The 18,331-nt window shown below is 34.2% G+C and overlaps 1 protein-coding gene across 1 annotated transcript; it reads right to left on the bottom strand.

Moving 5' to 3' along the window:
• Window positions 1-2,667: 2,667 nt before the first annotated feature.
• Window positions 2,668-4,257, bottom strand: LOC128982715 (uncharacterized). The gene has a single exon (XM_054401653.1). It carries the CDS (start codon window positions 4,255-4,257, stop codon window positions 2,668-2,670), a length of 1,590 nt encoding a protein of 529 aa, XP_054257628.1.
• Between the last annotated feature and the right edge of the window lie 14,074 nt (window positions 4,258-18,331).

Genomic DNA, 18,331 nt, shown 5'->3' with positions numbered 1-18,331 from the left:
AGTCATAGATATTAGTATTTTTATAATTGAATATGTAATTTAACATAAATCAAATGGATTCACGATTAAGGGAGCCGAAACAATGATTATGTGTATCTTTCCTATGGCTAAATAGCTCACGATTGAATTCTCAAATTTTGAAATTTGAATGAAAGGTGAACAAATTTATTTAAATGAGTTTGCGAAGCATTCGTTTGAACTATTGGAAGTTTTTTTTTGCCTTTGGGAGAGGGGTAAGGCAAGGAAGTAATAGGGTAGCTGAGCGTAAGATTTTGTGTTCGTGTCCGTATTTTGGGAGAGGGGTAAGGTTAAGGTAAGGAAGTAAGTAATAGGGTAGCTAGGCGTAAGATTTTGTTTTCGTGTTCGTATTTTGGGAGAGGGGTAAGGTTAAGGCAAGGAAGTAAGTAATAGGGCAGCTAAGCGTAAGATTTTGTGTTCGTGTTCGTATTTTGGGAGAGGGGTAAGGTTAAGGCAAGGAAGTAAGTAATAGGGCAGCTAAGCGTAAGATTTTGTGTTCGTTTAAACTATTGGAAATGTTTTGGGAGAGAAAGGTGAGGTAAGGAAGTAATAGGGTAGCTATTTGTGTTCAGTTTTTGGAGTTTCCGTCTTTTTGCAAGAATTTTACTTTGTTAATATACATGACAATTTGTATAGAATTTCACTACAGATCTTGTTTTTATTATCGCTGGGACATTTTTTAATAGAGCACGAAAAAGTGTTAATTTCCCACTCGGACATCCCTATCAATCCAGAGTCTACTGTTAAAATTGGGAAAACGAAGGAAGGCGATGAGCTCAATTAATCGCAAATCAATTTAGAGCACGTATCAAATTGAATCACACGAGTCGACGCTGCTTCGTATGCCGAGCAGACCTCCGTAATGGCATTATGTGCCGCCTGGCCGTGGCCTAGGCCTCACTCTGGTACCAGGTTATGGCCATCTTTCTATGCACTTGAAAAAATAAATTAAAAAATATACAGAATATTTTACATAGAGACCGTTTAAAAAGAATAACTGCTCTTTTATCAATACTAAAGGTCGTCCAGTGGTCGAAAACTCGACCAAAAATATTTAACGTACAGACTTTTCTATTTTCACCCCACAAAATAAAACATGTGATTAGAATTTCATCCAATTGTTTTAATTTTCAGTTTATATTTCGTGAACAGCTTGCCAACCCATAAGACCCACGTTATTTTTTTAACTCATTTTTATTTTTGTTATTTTTGAGCCTATTTTTATTTATAAAGGGATTCTGCAAATCTATATGAATATTTCTCTCTAAAATATGCGTAGATTTTACCCTGTTGCACACGATCTGGGGAAAAAAGTTTTAAGGAAACATGCTTGCCTAATAATATATAGACCCTTAACATGATTTTGTAAATTGACTTGTCATAGCAACTATTATTTAGTTTTGTGGTCATATCCAGAAACTGTAACCATTATATTTGTTCTTTGTTTGAAGTTCATTGTTGGTGATGGTGAGTTAATGTTGTTCAAAGGTTTATTGCGGACATTTTCCATCACGAATGTAAAAAAAAACAATACACAACGTTTCGGGATCTGGAATCTGATCCCGTCTTCAGGTGAAAAAACTTAACTAACACATTACAACTAACAATACACAAACGCCCAACCTAAGTTGGAATACACTACCGAGGGTAGTAGTCAAAAAAAAAAAAAAAAAAAAAAAAAAAAAATGCACTGTATAGCAGTCAAGTCATGATACAACATGCAATTAATAACAAATCACAAAACACTATAATCTATAAAAGGTTTACGTACAAAAAACTCACACAATGGAACACTAACAACACCGTACGCTATGACTCCACCAATGAGACTGAACCAACATGGCTGACCAATCGGAAACACGGAGACAACAGAAATGGCTTCCGGTCCCTGGAAAAGTAAAACCAACAAAATGGCGGAGCGATGTACGATGCCGCAAGATGGGTGTTAATTATGTTTATTCATATCACGAGTTTTACTACGAGTTAACATAACGTGCGAATTTTGAGGAGAACTCGTTATTTCCCTATTTATTGAACAATTAAGTTCCCTATCCTTTAGTTCCTTGTTCAAAATGGGTAGCCAAAGTGGCCTTATTTCAACCGATGACTGACTGATTGGTTGGTCTGCTAATTTAATGTATGAGGCTTCAATGAGTTTACGTTTGAAAAAATGAGGTTCCTTATGGACAATTTTTGCCTCTTCAAAATTCATACGATGACTTTCGGACCAGCAATGATGAGCGATCTTAGATTTTTCCACTAAACCTTTTTTGGTGTTTTCTCTGTGTTCTTTGATTCTAATGTTCAACGGTCTTTTTGTCTCGCCATAGTAAGGCCTGGAACAATCATTGCAATTTATTCTGTAAACACAGTTTTTAGTATCCTGAGTGTCATTTTTGGGTTTTGTTTTGACGAGACTCTGCCTAAGTGTGTTTTGTGTCCTAAATGCTGTTTGCACATTAAATTTCCTAGCAACCCTTCTGATTTTTTCCGACAGTCCTGACACATACGGGATTGACATGTGGACGAGTTTTTCCTTGCGATTTTGTAAAGGTTCACGCGTAGCCCTATCTTTCTTGCATTTGTTTATAATGGATCGAGGGTATCCGTTACTAGCCAAATCCTGTTCTACTTTCTTAATTTCATCCTTTAACTCATCCTGATGGAGCAAATGCTCTTAGCCCTGTCAAACAGAGAGTAAGCAACCCCCTCCTTGACAGAAATTTGGTGGTTTGATTGAAAGTTTAGATACTGCCCTGTGTGTGTCTTTTTTCTATAAACAGATGTTCTAAGACTGTTCAAATGCTTTTCTACGCACACGTCCAAAAAGGGGAGTTTGTTTTGTGATTCCACCTCCATGGTTAGTTTTATGGAGGATGAAACGCTATTAAGATGCTCTAAAAACTCATTCAATTTATCATCTCCATGAGGGAAAACCACGAAAGTGTCATCGACATATCTCCACCATATCCTCGGTTTGAGCCGAGCTGAAGCCAAAGCTTTTTGCTCAAACTCCTCCATAAAGATGTTGGCAAAGATAGGTGACAATGGTGACCCCATGGCCATACCCTCATCTTGACGGTATAATTTACCCTCTAATTGGAAATAGTTACATTGAGTACACAACTCCAAAAGTTCCATTATGACGTTAACAGGGAGTTTAGTTCTGTTTGCTAAAGTATCGTCGTTTGTGAGACGGGTCTCAATTATTTTTAGGGTTTCCGAAACGGGGACATTCGTAAACAGACTTTCAACATCGAAGCTGACCAGCTTGTCAGTATCAGCCAGTACGATAGATTTAGACTTTTCTACAAAATCTTTGGAGTTTTTGATAAACGAATCAGTGTTTCCTACTAAAGGCTTTAAAATGTCCAGAAGGACTTTAGACAATTCCCTACAAGCAGAATCACGGGAGCTAACTATTGGTCTCAGAGGAACGTTAGGTTTGTGGATCTTAGGTAACCCGTACATGTGTGGAATTTTGGAATGGTGTGGTGTCAACCGAGTCCTTTGTTTGTCGCTAAAAAACTTTTTGTGTTTTCTTAGAGTACTAGCGATTTTACGCTCGAAAGTTTCTGTGGGGTCTTTTTTCAATTGGGTGTATTGGCCAGATTGCAAAGTTTCTAACATTTTTTCTTCGTATGTCACAGTATCAAGAACTACCGTGGCATTCCCTTTATCCGCGGGCAAAATCTTTACAGTACCGTCTTTCCCAAGGACTGATACTGCTTTGGTTTCCTCTTTACTAAGATTAGGTTTAGGAGTAGGAATTTTCTTTAGTAAAATACTAGCTTCACAACGGAACTGATCCCCCTGAGACTCAGGTAACTGAGAAACAGCAGACTCAATCCCTGTCACAAAATCCAGCGTTTTAACTGATTTAGGCACAACGGAAAAATTTAGCCCTCTGCTCAAAACAGAAATCTCAACTGGGTTTAGAACTTTAGAAGACAGATTCACAACTTGGTTTTTTGCATCATCACACTGTGAAATTTGAGTATTCCTATCAATGTTATCGGGAGGTCTGAGATGTTGTAGTTTAGCCTTTTGCCTAGCCTTCACATTTTCCGATTCTTTGTTGAACCTATTTTGTATGCTTTGAAAAATGTTTTGAAAATCAGAACCTATTATTAGTGCCAATTCAGCTTTTTTGTTCTCAATAGAGCTTTTCAGAAGTCTTTTTTCTAAACGGTGGTGTTCAATTCTTTCATTGATTAGAGATTTAGAAGCTAAAGACATTATTTTGCTGGCTTTGAAACTTTTGTAAGGAGGCTTTAGGTAAAAACCTTTAGGTATCAAATTTTCACGTTTGCATTTCACAAGAAAGGTCAAATGGTTTGTGTGATTAGCCAATTTTAAATGCATTTGTTCCAATTCACTTATTTGATTACTTACTCCGGGTCCGTACCGAGAATCAATTCTTTGTTTGAAGTTCATTGTTGGTGATGGTGAGTTAATGTTGTTCAAAGGTTTATTGCGGACATTTTCCATCACGAATGTAAAAAAAAAAAAAAACAATACACAACGTTTCGGGATCTGGAATCTGATCCCGTCTTCAGGTGAAAAAACTTAACTAACACATTACAACTAACAATACACAAACGCCCAACCTAAGTTGGAATACACTACCGAGGGTAGTAGTAAAAAAAAATGCACTATAGTGCAAATAAAAAAATGCAGTTATAGTGTTTTTTGACTACTACCCTCGGTAGTGTATTCCAACTTAGGTTGGGCGTTTGTGTATTGTTAGTTGTAATGTGTTAGTTAAGTTTTTTCACCTGAAGACGGGATCAGATTCCAGATCCCGAAACGTTGTGTATTGTTTTTTTTTTTACATTCGTGATGGAAAATGTCCGCAATAAACCTTTGAACAACATTATATTTGTATGATTATCAAACCTAATTTCTTTAACTAACTAGGTACGTTCTTCCTCAGTAAGTTTGTATTTTTCTTATTTTCTACTCTTAAAATCATTTGGATGTCTTAGTGCACGTTTCAGTATAATTAAGCAAAATATTCATTACATTTTTACTAATTATTTTTTTCAAATTGCTCTTATGTTCAGAATATTTCAATGAAAAGTTCAGCAAACAAAACATAACCCCACCCCCCCCCCATTATGTAACACGTAGTCTAAAGACCTGTTTAAAATAAAAGGTTGATAAAAACCCTTGGTCTCCACCTAATCCCAGTACAATTTCCCAGATGCCAATGTACTTATTTAGGCAACTTTGAATATTCTTAATTTAACTTTTCCTTAAACCTAAAGAAAAAAAAAACTTGTTATCATACATAAGCCGAGCCTAGCACACCATTACTTAATATGCAACCTTATATAAGCACTACTGTTTATCAATTTTTCTTTCATTCTGTATTTCCTTTTGCTTTCCAGTGAAATTTACAAAGTTTTTATCTCAGAAGTTTTTTTACTAATAAAATATCCAAGATTTGTATTTAAATCTTTATTTTTAAATAAGTGGAATCGTACCAAGATGGAGCACCTTGTGAGCGATGAAGTATCCTTTGTCGTAGGGCTTAAAGTATCACAATTTAAGTGTTTATAAAGTTTCATGAATGAGCTTTGAGCTCAAAGAGTGTACTCGTTTAATTTCTTATTTCTTATACAACTTGTTCTATGTACTACATGGAAGTAAATACGTAAAGTATTAAAAAATAAACCCTAACTATTGAGTGATGTTGACTGTAAAAGTGTATTAGTTTGAAGTACATCAAAAATTAACAAATGCAACTTAAAAAGTATTGTTCACCGCCAAAAGGAATTCCATGAGTAAAGTAGGATGATTACTAGTTGCAAATAGAAGATTACATTTATTCACAGCGAACCACAAAAACAAAAAAAGAAGAACAAACTATTGTGGTTTACCACATTTCGCACCGCCAAAGTCGGACGGGGGCAACGGGGGATTAAAGGCCCATCAACAGTTCAAAGCTGATCGAATCTTCCCAAGTCATTACTCGACGTCAAAAATAAACAGGGAAATTTGGCACTCACTTCCGTTCGCGGGAAACCGTATTTCCGGGGGTGGGCGGGTAAAAAGCCCGTAACTCAATAGTGTTATAACCCGGCCATATTGCCTGCTAACGTGATTTTGGCGGTAAAAGTGAGTAACTCCACTGCCACAGAGTACCATTGATTTTGGATACTGAAGTGTACATCCAGTCTATATAGACCAGATTACACTCATATAGAACATAGATAAACGGGTATCTAATATGCTAAGCTAATATTTAGGTAACATTTACTTTTGTATGCTGAAGTAGACATTAAAGCTATATAGACCCTAAAACACTCACATATAACATCATAGAGTGTGCTTATCTAATAACATTAACGTTAACATTAACTTATGGATGCAGAAGTAAACATCCCATCCCATAATTGTAGCGAACTTTCTATTTAAAAAGAACACAGTTGAACCAGCCACTTACTACAGGCACACTATAGTGCAGAATTCTTCTTCCTCCCTCATTTGTTGTAACTATTCTGACAAAACCTACGGATGTGTAATGAAAGTTGCTATTTTTGCAATAAGTTGTCCATTCAGTTTTGTTCGTAAATAAATTGCCTTCGACATAAATGAGTAGTTTTCATCAGAGCAATCTATCGGTGACTCAAAAACGTTCATATTTTGTTAATCTGGTTAAAGCTTTTACATAGGGATGTGTGTGGTTCAATCCACAATCAAAGTTACTTTTCATTATGTTTTTTATAATGTGGCAGTTGATGGCAGATAAAGAAAAAAGAATGCTACAGTTTATAATGAGCCGCTTAAAAACTTATAAGGGTTTCTTAATATTAATCGTATCATTAAAGGACAGTAATAGCTGATAATCTTTTTGTGTTTATGACTTGTAAGTATGATATTATGATATTGTTTGAACCTAAACCAACAAGTTTACAGTATTTAAAAAAAAAATCCTCATCGTATTTTTAATTTTAATGTCAACACAAACTTAAATAAATAGAAAAATAATGTTTTCTTTATAAAATGTACTATCTAAAATTGGTGAATATGGCGATATAAGGATACAGCACTGTGACTGTGAATGCTACAGATAGTCCCCCATCTCACATCATCTGGGGATGTTTAGCATAGTATTACATAAGTTGCTGGCTCACCCCTCACCCCTGCACCCCTTTCTCACAATACTCTGTTACTATGAAGCGCAAGTGGAACAGATGGTTATTAAATTGTACAACATTTACATTAATTGCGTACAATAAGATTAATCTTTATGTTCAAGCGTAGACTTAACATAATTTATTATAGATTTCCTATTGTAATGGTTCAGCTAATGTATATTTCACGTATTTGTGGAGTGCATTTTGTTGTTTGTTTCATTTTTCAAATTCACAACTACTTCAAGGAAATAAAAATAATAAACTAATATCTGTCCTTTGATATTTTAGCCAAAATTAAAAAAGCACCATGTAACGACTAACATAAAATAAGATAAAATCATATTACACATCGACGCACTCAAATTAACGAGAAAATTATCAACCTTATTAATTTAGGTTGCAAATTTAACAATATGATACTTTCACAACATACGAAGTAATAATTTATTTGTTTTAATTTAAGTTTTGCTTTATTTGCCGAATGTATTTCATAATAACTATTATGAAAGCCATATGAAAATTGTATTGTCGTTAAAACAAAGTTGCACACCATTACCTGAAGCAACGATATTCGTATTATCCTTTGGTTTTTGTAACTAAAAGAGGCATGTTTTGTAAGGGTGCTCTAGCTACTTTGTCGACGAGGGTTGCAGTCCAACAGACTTTCTGAATGAGACCGAGTTAACAAGCTCAGTTCCCTCAACTTTTCTATTCAGTTGCATGTAATAGTCTTGTAAACCCTCAATTCTGAGATTTTCTTTAGCAACAGTCTTCAACAATATATTTGTGTAAAAGGTATAATAGTATGATAATTACAATATCTTTATGTGTTATTTTTAGTTTAGATAAGACATTTAGGATACTTAGCAAAAATGTTTTAGTAAATGTTTATATTTTTTTAATGATGAATGTTTACTGTTGTTTCATAGGATAATTTAGACAGAACCAATACAGTAGTGGCCTATTGAGCATGTTTAAATTACTGTACTTGTGCAAGAGAAATAAAATGTATATGAATCACTAAAAACATAAACTGTGCGTGAATTTAATTCCGTAACTGAATATATATAAAGTGAAGTACAGTGTAAAATATAAATGTTTACTTTATAGCTGTACTGGAAAGAACAGCTCACTTTAAAAATAAATTAATATTTTCCTTCTTAGCTTAGAGATGTTGACATAGTTAAATAAAAGTAATGATTTTCTTGGTAATGTAATTACATATTTTTACATGAATAAAGAACACTGTAAGTATATAATCACTGTAAAATAGAGGTAGTTAGGATGTTGGTATTCATAGTAATAATTTGCTATTTTAATACTTCGAAAGGTTATTTCATTATTTCCCTACCAGGTTTATAAATATTCTAATTTTTGCATTTTTTGTGACTCCGTTTTAATTTTCCTTAATTTAAGTCATGAGTTTTATTTTCTTCCCAACAAGCGCAGTTTCATTTATTAGCAATTATTTATTCTGCATTTATTATTGTGGGACTATGCTAATAATATATATCTACCACATCTCTATTGGCATTTAATGTAGAAGGATAGAGTTGTCCTCGATAAATAAATTGTTAGTTGTGACTTTTAAAGGACATTTCAGTTAATAAGTGTTTATCGAGCGTTATGATTCTTATTGTAATAATTAAAAAATATTTGACAATAGTTATTTGTGTAGTACGGAAAGTAAAGTATGTTGTGTAGTACTAATTTTATGTTATAAATATAAAACGAATAAATTTTTACCACAAATGATTTGAAAATGTCATTTAATTATATCAAATCCCAGTCGTGTATAATTTGACAACTATAATCAACCACAAATCGTTTTAACGAATAGCAAATGCGGAGTTTGTAACTTAATGAATGTAGTTCATTAAAATGCATCAAGTTGTCTCCGTCACCGCACGTGTTAATGCAGTGGTAATGGACAGCGTGTTGATGTTAATTACCAGTGATTATACAAATCTGGTTGATCCACGTGACAATCGTCTGTTAATCCACGGCGTGTAGGCTGCTACTGTAGTGCTGCTGGTGTCTAATACCACACTACAATGGTTACGCTGTACACATCAATGTATAGTCATGGTAACCGTGAAGCGACGTGGACAGCGTGTTGATGCTAATTACCAGTGATTATACAAATCTGGTTGATCCACATGACAATCGTCTGTTAATCCACGGAGTGTAGGCTGCTACTGTAGTGCTACTGGTGTCTAGTACCACACTACAAAGGCTACACTGTACACATCGATGTATAGACATGGTAACCGTGAAGCGACGTGGACAGCGTGTTGATGCTAATTACCAGTGATTATACAAATCTGGTTGATCCACATGACAATCGTCTGTTAATCCACGGAGTGTAGGCTGCTACTGTAGTGCTACTGGTGTCTAGTACCACACTACAAAGGCTACACTGTACACATCGATGTATAGACATGGTAACCGTGAAGCGACGTGGACAGCGTGTTGATGCTAATTACCAGTGATTATACAAATCTGGTTGATCCACATGACAATCGTCTGTTAATCCACGGAGTGTAGGCTGCTACTGTAGTGCTACTGGTGTCTAGTACCACACTACAAAGGCTACACTGTACACATCGATGTATAGACATGGTAACCGTGAAGCGACGTGGACAGCGTGTTGATGCTAATTACCAGTGATTATACAAATCTGGTTGATCCACATGACAATCGTCTGTTAATCCACGGAGTGTAGGCTGCTACTGTAGTGCTGCTGGTGTCTAGTACCACTCTACCATGGCTACACTGTACACATCGATGTATAGTCATGGTAACCGTGAAGCGTCGTGGACACCGTGTTGATGTTAATTACCAGTTATACAAATCTGGATGATCCACGTGACAATCGTCTGTTAATCCACGGAGTGTAGGCTGCTACTGTAGTGCTGCTGGTGTCTAGTACCACACTACAATGGCTACACTGTACACATCGATGTATAGTCACAGTAACCGTGGAGTGTCGTGGACACCGTGTTGATGTTAATTACCAGTTATACAAATCTGGATGATCCACGTGACAATCGTCTGTTAATCCACGACGTGTAGGCTGCTACTGTAGTGCTGCTGGTGTCTAGTACCACACGACAATGGATACACTGTACACATCGATGTATAGACATGGTAACCGTGAAGCGTCGTGGACAGCGTGTTGATGTTAATTACCAGTGATTATACAAATCTGGTATCCACATGACAATCGTCTGTTAATCCACGGAGTGTAGGCTGCTACTGTAGTGCTGCTGGTGTCTAGTACCACTCTACCATGGCTACACTGTACACATCGATGTATAGTCATGGTAACCGTGAAGCGTCGTGGACACCGTGTTGATGTTAATTACCAGTTATACAAATCTGGATGATCCACGTGACAATCGTCTGTTAATCCACGACGTGTAGGCTGCTACTGTAGTGCTGCTGGTGTCTAGTACCACACGACAATGGATACACTGTACACATCGATGTATAGTCATGGTAACCGTGGAGCGTCGTGGACAGCGTGTTGATGTTAATTACCAGTGATTATACAAATCTGGTATCCACATGACAATCGCACATAAATGTTGCATCCACGACACGACGTGAAGCTGTCTGTTATGTACGTGGTTGGTTGACAGTAAATTATGATTATAAAAGGACTGTTTGAAGGACAAAACTGTTTTCCACAGGCTAAATTATATTATTAAACTTACTAAGTGTTGAAGGAAGTTTCATTTTACCGATTTTTCTTATACCAAAATTTATAGGTTTCCCTATAATTATAACTATTTTATAAAAAAAACTCCATCCGCAATATGGTATTACGTTCAGTCCTTTGTTTTTAGCTAATTAAGGTATTTTGGATGTTTGGTGTTTGCCATGGTATTTGGATGTGTTATTGAAAATAGTTAGATGTATACACGAGAAATAAATTGTACCACAGTTTCACGATTACGTTAGTACAACTTATCGCTCTTGATAATTATTGGTGAGTGTTCGACTTATTCACATACATTGTTTGTATTTCATAATTTATCACTTTCTAGTATTCATAGGTAATCGACAGTTTAACTATTACTATCAGTTCAAAGATTTCTCCTACACCGCAGTGTCCAAGCGAGTGGCCTCTATTTACCCCTGTTACTGTGACGGAGGAGTTGGGGAGTTAAAGTTGGCCAATTAGACCAGCGTCGCTCGTTTTTACCCGGCCAAATTACCATTCGGCGTGTTACATTCATTTCCATGACAATTCCGCGTCCGACGGTTGGATGCTCTGACACGCCCGTATTAGTTATATGTTACGGCCCAACTCCCAAATGGTCTAATGATACTCCGAACTCCTTGTTAGAAAGTTGGCAATATCCAATGTGATACGGATGCAAAACTTTGCACATGATCCTGAAATTCTACAGAAGCTAATCGAATTTGTGTAGAATCTATTCAGTTAGCTTATATCCGATTTATGATTCCACCTGAGATAATAAGGAATTTTTTAGGCAGTGTAGAATAAGAATAAATTATGCTGTGTTATTATTTTAAACATTATTTTATCTATAACTGGTAATTTTATATATTCAGTGTTATAACCTATGAATTAATTAATTTTATATCCCTTGCGTTACAACTTACATGTCTTTGAAAATATATAACTCAAACGTACGTAGGTGTAACAATTTTGTATGCTAACAATTGTATTCAGTATGGTAAAAATGTTTACACATTTGTAACGCTTCGTCTGTATAAAATAAAATTCTAGTGTAATGTTACACTTACTATATATCATCACAGAATAAATCTCACTGATTAACCACAGAATAGGGAGTGTGAATTAAAAGTTTTGAATGATTTTAATTTTTAGTGAACTAAACGTTTTATTTCTTGGATAATTATCAATATTATATGGAACGATTTTCGTCACCACATAGCTTCTACAAACAATTACTGTACCATACTCTAACTGGTGATGGACGAGAGTGTTCCCAAAATCTTAAACAAAGGCGTTCTAGCACCAATGAGGATCGATTTATGTTTTGGACTTTCTGGTAATTCAATTTTAAAACCACTAAACAAAGAAACAGTTCTAGCACAAGGTCGACAGCTGGAGACTCAGAGCTAATACCCCATAAATAGAACCAGCCTCCGGTGCCAGTTTCGATTTCGGTGGTCTATTCAATAGCCTCCACTAATGTCAAAGCAATCCGTTCTCCTGGCCAGAACGGGATGAGTTCTTTGGTAAAAAGCGGGGAACGATGAATCTTTGAAGGTTTATCGCCGCCGTTGCCCAACCACTCCCCGGGACCACGTGGCCTCCCTTGTGTTGTGTTCCCACAGGAGTAGGGGTCGTTGACCTCAAGGTGACCCAATTACAGACAATGTCCGTGTCTTGCGAATGTTCCGGGTCGTTGGTCGTCCTCGCCCTTCAGTGTAGTGACGTAATGTCAATGTAGGGGCCACACACTTGGTGGGGAGGAGCTTTAAACATGTGTGGACATGGTGGACATGTAGATTATGTAGCATTAATCTTAGACTGGCTGTTTGAAGATTCTTTATTCAAATTTAAAGATTTTTTTTACATTGTTGGTAGCTAGGATTTCCTATGAACCGTTTGTTTCCTTATTTTGCATAGTGCATGCATTTTGCGTGAACTGCGTGGTTTGATTTTGTGCATGGTTGTTTTTGATTAAATTTTGTTAAATTTGATTTAACACTTGATATTTATTTTATGCTTGTACACTGCTTGACATAGCCTGTAACTATCTATTGAGATCAGCCGAAAAAATCATATTATCATTGTATCATTGCCTACAAAAAGTTTTTTTTTAGTTTCAAATGTGAAACAAGAGGGTCGTATATTTATAGGAATCTAAAAGGCCTTCGGGAATGAATCAGTTTTATGGCAGTGGAGAACGAATATAGTCATTGGCTGTACCTATATTACATCTACAGTAAAAAAATGTAATTATACTTAAATTGAAAAAATTAGTAATATTATTGTGTTTGAAACTAAAAATGGTATCAAAAGAAATTATTTGTGTAATTCGTACATACGGTACAGGTCGTCCACACAGTGCAATATACCTCGTCCACGTTTATACCTCTTTAGTACAATAATTGAGTTTTAAAAAGTCTCTTTCGATAAATAAATATTAATAACAAACACATTTAATGTTTGCCATACAACGAATTCAAATCCATTTGTCACAAGAAATTTTAAAGAAAAAACGTATTAAAGTTTTTTTAAAAAGGTCCAAAACAATGCTTATCTTACTGGGAGATGTATCAAACTTGTTAAATTTACACAAACAGTTTCCAAATTAAACATTTTTATACAGGGTGTCCCGTAACTCTCTGGACATATGTATATAGCGTTATTCCTTAGGTCAAGACAAACACATTTCACTACAGGAACATGGGTCTGTGGTGCCTAGTTTTCCGTCTCTCTGTGTTTATAGTTTTTTTTTACAAAAAAGCTAATAACTCATAAACGGTTTGAGATACAGCGTTGATATTTTGAAAAAATGTTAATCTTATTAAGACCTATTATCTTTAGAAATTACATTAAGAATTCATTAACCGTTTTAAAATGGCGGCCATTTAAAATATTTGATGCAAAATTTCACGTACAAAAGAATTGCAAGTGTCAAAAAAGTAAGTAAATTTTATCTTGTTTTCAATGATACCTTATTTGTTAAGAATGGATAAATAATAACAGAGAAACGAGTTATTTTCGTAATGTATGACCACTTTTCTCCATTTAAACAATGTAAAAGGAGTTTAAGCATATATATGAACACCTAAATATATATATATTTAACTAAAATTGTTTAACATTAGATTAAAACCAACACGTTTAACAATTTACAACCCTTCTGTTAACTAAAAACATTTGCACCATAGTGCCTCGACATTTCGTGAGATATAGATGAACATTCAGCAACGTCGTCCATGTAATTAAGTTAGTATGTAGAACGTCTGAAACAGGATCCGTGTGATTTAAATGTTGCTGGGTTTCATATTCGTAGCAAACAGAGTTTTGAATTGTAAAGTATCTTTATGTTTGACAACGCAGAGTCAGCAAACTTGGGGTTTTGTACGCTGTATATTAAATGAGAACGTATATTGTTGGCGCTTAGTCGGAAACGATATTTACAAACCTTAAACTAATCAAGAATTACCTTTTTTTTATATGAAGGAGCAGGGTGGCTAAATTGTATTGGTAAATATTCCAGTGAGTGTGTTAAAAGTCCTTGAATGCTATAAGCCATGTTGAATTAATTTTTAACAAGAAGAGTTATTTATCATCCCAAAATATTTTTCAAAATACCAAAGTGATTGTAATTTAAATATCTAGAACGATGTGAGATTAGAAATTTCCTTCTGTAGTTTTACAATTTGTTTATGGATTATTATTACAGCTAGGCTCCAAGGACTCTTAGGATATATTTTTTAAGGTTTAAATTTTTAAATTGTTTATAATTTTTTTTTTTATTTTAGTAGATGTAGGGTATAGAAATTGTTTGTGAGATAAGGTAGACCTAATGTAATTTATGAGTTCAAATGCTCATTCTACGATATTATTATTTGTGTTTAAGCTATGTTATTTGATTGTTCTACTAAATGGCTAGCAGTTTAACCTTTACCTTTAAGACATATTTTCAATTGAGAGTAAATTAATTGCTTCAAAAATATAATAATTTATAGTATATGTATCTAATATCTCAAAAGCAGTTTAGTAATTTAATTACTTTTAAGTAAGACTACTGTATAGTGCAATTTAATTAATTATTACTAAGTAAATACGATATACTATAAATTGAAACAACATAAATTTGAATACATATCAGTATACTTATTGCAAGTAGTTTAAAAATACAACCTTAAGTGTTGAACCATTGCAGACATAACGATTCTCAGAAAACTGTGTTTACAACAATTTATAAGTATGAAAATTCTTCCTTAAAATTAACGTTAGTTAATTAAATTTAAAAAAGGCCTTAATAACAGTTTCTGTAGAAGCCATTGCACAAATGTAAACCTATTCAACCTATAGAAATCAATGTAGCATTTTCTTTGTTAATCAATAGAATTAGATTTAATGTTCCACAATAACATTTAAATTATAAACTATACGTTTCTCACCCATAGGCCTAGTTTGTAATAATATAGTTTATAATTTTCATTTACACTGCAGTTACCTATATGTTAGTGGCACATGAATGTAATTTATAAGTTATTTTCTGGCATCTTACAAAATACATACGCCAGACTGCCCCATTGGCTTTTAAATTTCCATGTTAATTTAAAGAATTATCTTATTAGAATTCTCTTAAACACGCATCATAACGTCACTCATTATTGTTGCGTTTATCCGTGAGCAAGCTATAACGGAGTTTGTGTGTACGTGTTTTATTCGTTGGTTCATCAGATTAGTTTCACGTCACAACAAATTGTAGCCGGGAGTTTAGTTAAGTAAACCCTCCCTCGTCATATTACTCAAACGAATAACGCAGCTTCAAAACATTTGAATCTATAAATTTATAATGTATAATTACTTTTGTCTGTAACAATTAACTAGAGTTATTGAATTTAGAGGACACAGAAGTAGCCAGCTCATCCATACGGATTGCAATAGCCTATTTTTTTATATTTTTTTTCCAGGGGAGTCCGAGTCGAAAGTTCTTTTTAATTTTTACTTGTTATGCCCTTTTTATAGTACAGAATTTTCTCTTTAAAATGGTATACTTACTTTTTTTAATTACTAACCTAGAAATGTATTTAAACAAATATTTCCGTTTCATTACAGTTACGTTTTAAAGGTAAAACTCGTATACCATTAGAGGCTTTTCTTGCCGATTTCCGCAACTTTACTTTTTAGAACTTTAATGTAATTTTTTTAGGACTGGTAATACATTCAGCTGTGAAATGTTTACAGTACCATGTAGTCTTATGGACTTATTCTAAACACAGCATCATATCTTTAGTAGAAGCCTGTAAAAAAACAAGTTTTTATAAACTAACATTTTTAAAATCTATAAAACCCCATAAAATATTGTTTTTTTTTTTTTTCAAATAAAAATCTTTGTGTCTGTCACTTGTTTATTAGTTAATATAAATGTATACCAAGTTTCACTATCCTACCTGTTCTAACTCCTGAGAAAAGTGACATTTAGTTAACTTTACTAAAAATAGGACCTCGGACTCCCCAAGTAGGAATATAAAATTAAATAAGCCAATGCACTGCTATCAAAGATCAATGATCTCCCTGAAGGTACTTTATTATATATGACATTATAGATGTTATAGTTTACAATAATATGTATAACATTATTTGTATTTAATATACGATATAATTTACTCAAACAATTAAATAAATAATAACAATCTGTTATATTTTTAACTTTGTTTAGCTCCAAGTATTTACAGTATATTGGTCAGAAATTGACATCAATTCAATGTGTTGGGGGCTTCAACGTCATTTTTTCTAAAACTGGTTAAATCCTTAACGCGTAAAAAATTATACTTTTTCAAAGCTAACATATTGCGAAAATTGTTTTATAACTTTCATATTTGACAGGACCATTAAAGGATTCGAAACACAACAAGATTTCTAAGGTAATTACTATTTCACCCCGGTTTGTTTACTCAACGTGTTTGGGCCTGTTGTATTCTTGTCACGTGACTTGTCTGCCCTCGGCCAATCACCGGGCAGTATAAGCCGATTACTTGCTTGTTACGGGCCTCAACACGTGGCTAGGCTTGCTACTGTGCTACTTACTGCTAACATCTTGTCTGTCACTGTGTGTGTAACACGACACAGCTGGAAAATATACATGAGATCCGTGCTGATATATCAGCTGATTTTAATTAATTATTATTGTTTGTGTTTTATTTAGTGTCTGTTTACAGGCGTGTTTATAGTGGTTCAACAAATTAAAACAGATTGCACTTTCCATAAAAAATAACACTAACATTGGTGAATTATGTTATTGGGTGTTTAGACGAATTTTATTCGCTTTCTTAGTCATAAAGTTGCTATGGGGCACAACTAAATTTTTAATTTTTTGCTTCTATGCTATCAATTAGAAGATATTGTTCATAATGGTGTGAAAGAAAAAAAATCTTAATATCATAGCCAATTATTAAGGGTTCTGTTTATATTACACATGGTCTAATTCTTTACTAAAAGACAAGCATAAACAGCACTAGGTTAAGAAGTAAAAATACTAACAACTTTTCTTAATAGCTAGTTAGAATTATTTAGCACACAAAGAAGAGCAACAACAACTTTGAAGGGGATTGAGACTTTTATCAAAACATGTATAAGATTTTTAATTCCTGTTTCTATGCATATATCTTGTTTAACTAAAAATATAGCCTTGATGGAAACTTGACATACACATAAACAATTAAACAAACTCCTTGTTCCGAACACCAAGGCTATATCAAGGACATATCCATAAATCTTAGTCTATGTATTTGTTGATCTTGCCTAGTCATCATATATTTGCTTATAACTTTTTTTTAATTAGTGGATGAGAAAATGTTTATAGACAGCAGTCTGTAAAATTAAATTTATAAGATTAAGTATTCAGGCCATCTTGGCAATTTTTACTGTACATGGGGTGTTTGGACTACAATTTTAACTCTTATTTTACACAATTTAAGTTCATTATATATTTTAAAAGACATTAAAACAGGTTTAGTTGTATTCATCATTGAGCGACGATGTATGTGGAGTTTCCCAGTACATACATAGCCACGTGGGAGACGACAATGGGATTGTCCTGTTCTACTACGGCTCTGCATCAGGTTAATAGGCTTGAATAATTGATTGGCGAATGGACACTCTCCCAGGGTGTGCATGTGTGTGTGTGTGTATCTGGGCATTCCTGCAACTTGGTCTCGATACTCAATCTAAAAACAATAATTCAAATATATTTAGTCAAAATATTACAACATCTTGGCTACGCCAAGTTTACTAAACTTCTCGGCGCATCCAAAAAAAATCTACAGTTTTTTTCTCTTTACAAAGTAATTTTCCTAAACTAAAATATTTTGCTAAATCTACCGGTTCCAGGGTAGTTTTTGGCAGACACTTAACATGAAACAGAGTATTTGGCAGTAAAACTACAAAAATATACTGTAGTATAAGATTTCTTTAT

Source organism: Macrosteles quadrilineatus, unplaced genomic scaffold (assembly GCF_028750875.1).
Source record: "Macrosteles quadrilineatus isolate MER2022 unplaced genomic scaffold, UCM_ALF_1.0 Scaffold_1088__1_contigs__length_18873, whole genome shotgun sequence".
Classification (NCBI taxonomy): domain Eukaryota; kingdom Metazoa; phylum Arthropoda; class Insecta; order Hemiptera; family Cicadellidae; genus Macrosteles; species Macrosteles quadrilineatus.
This window is presented reverse-complemented; position numbering and strand designations above follow the sequence as displayed.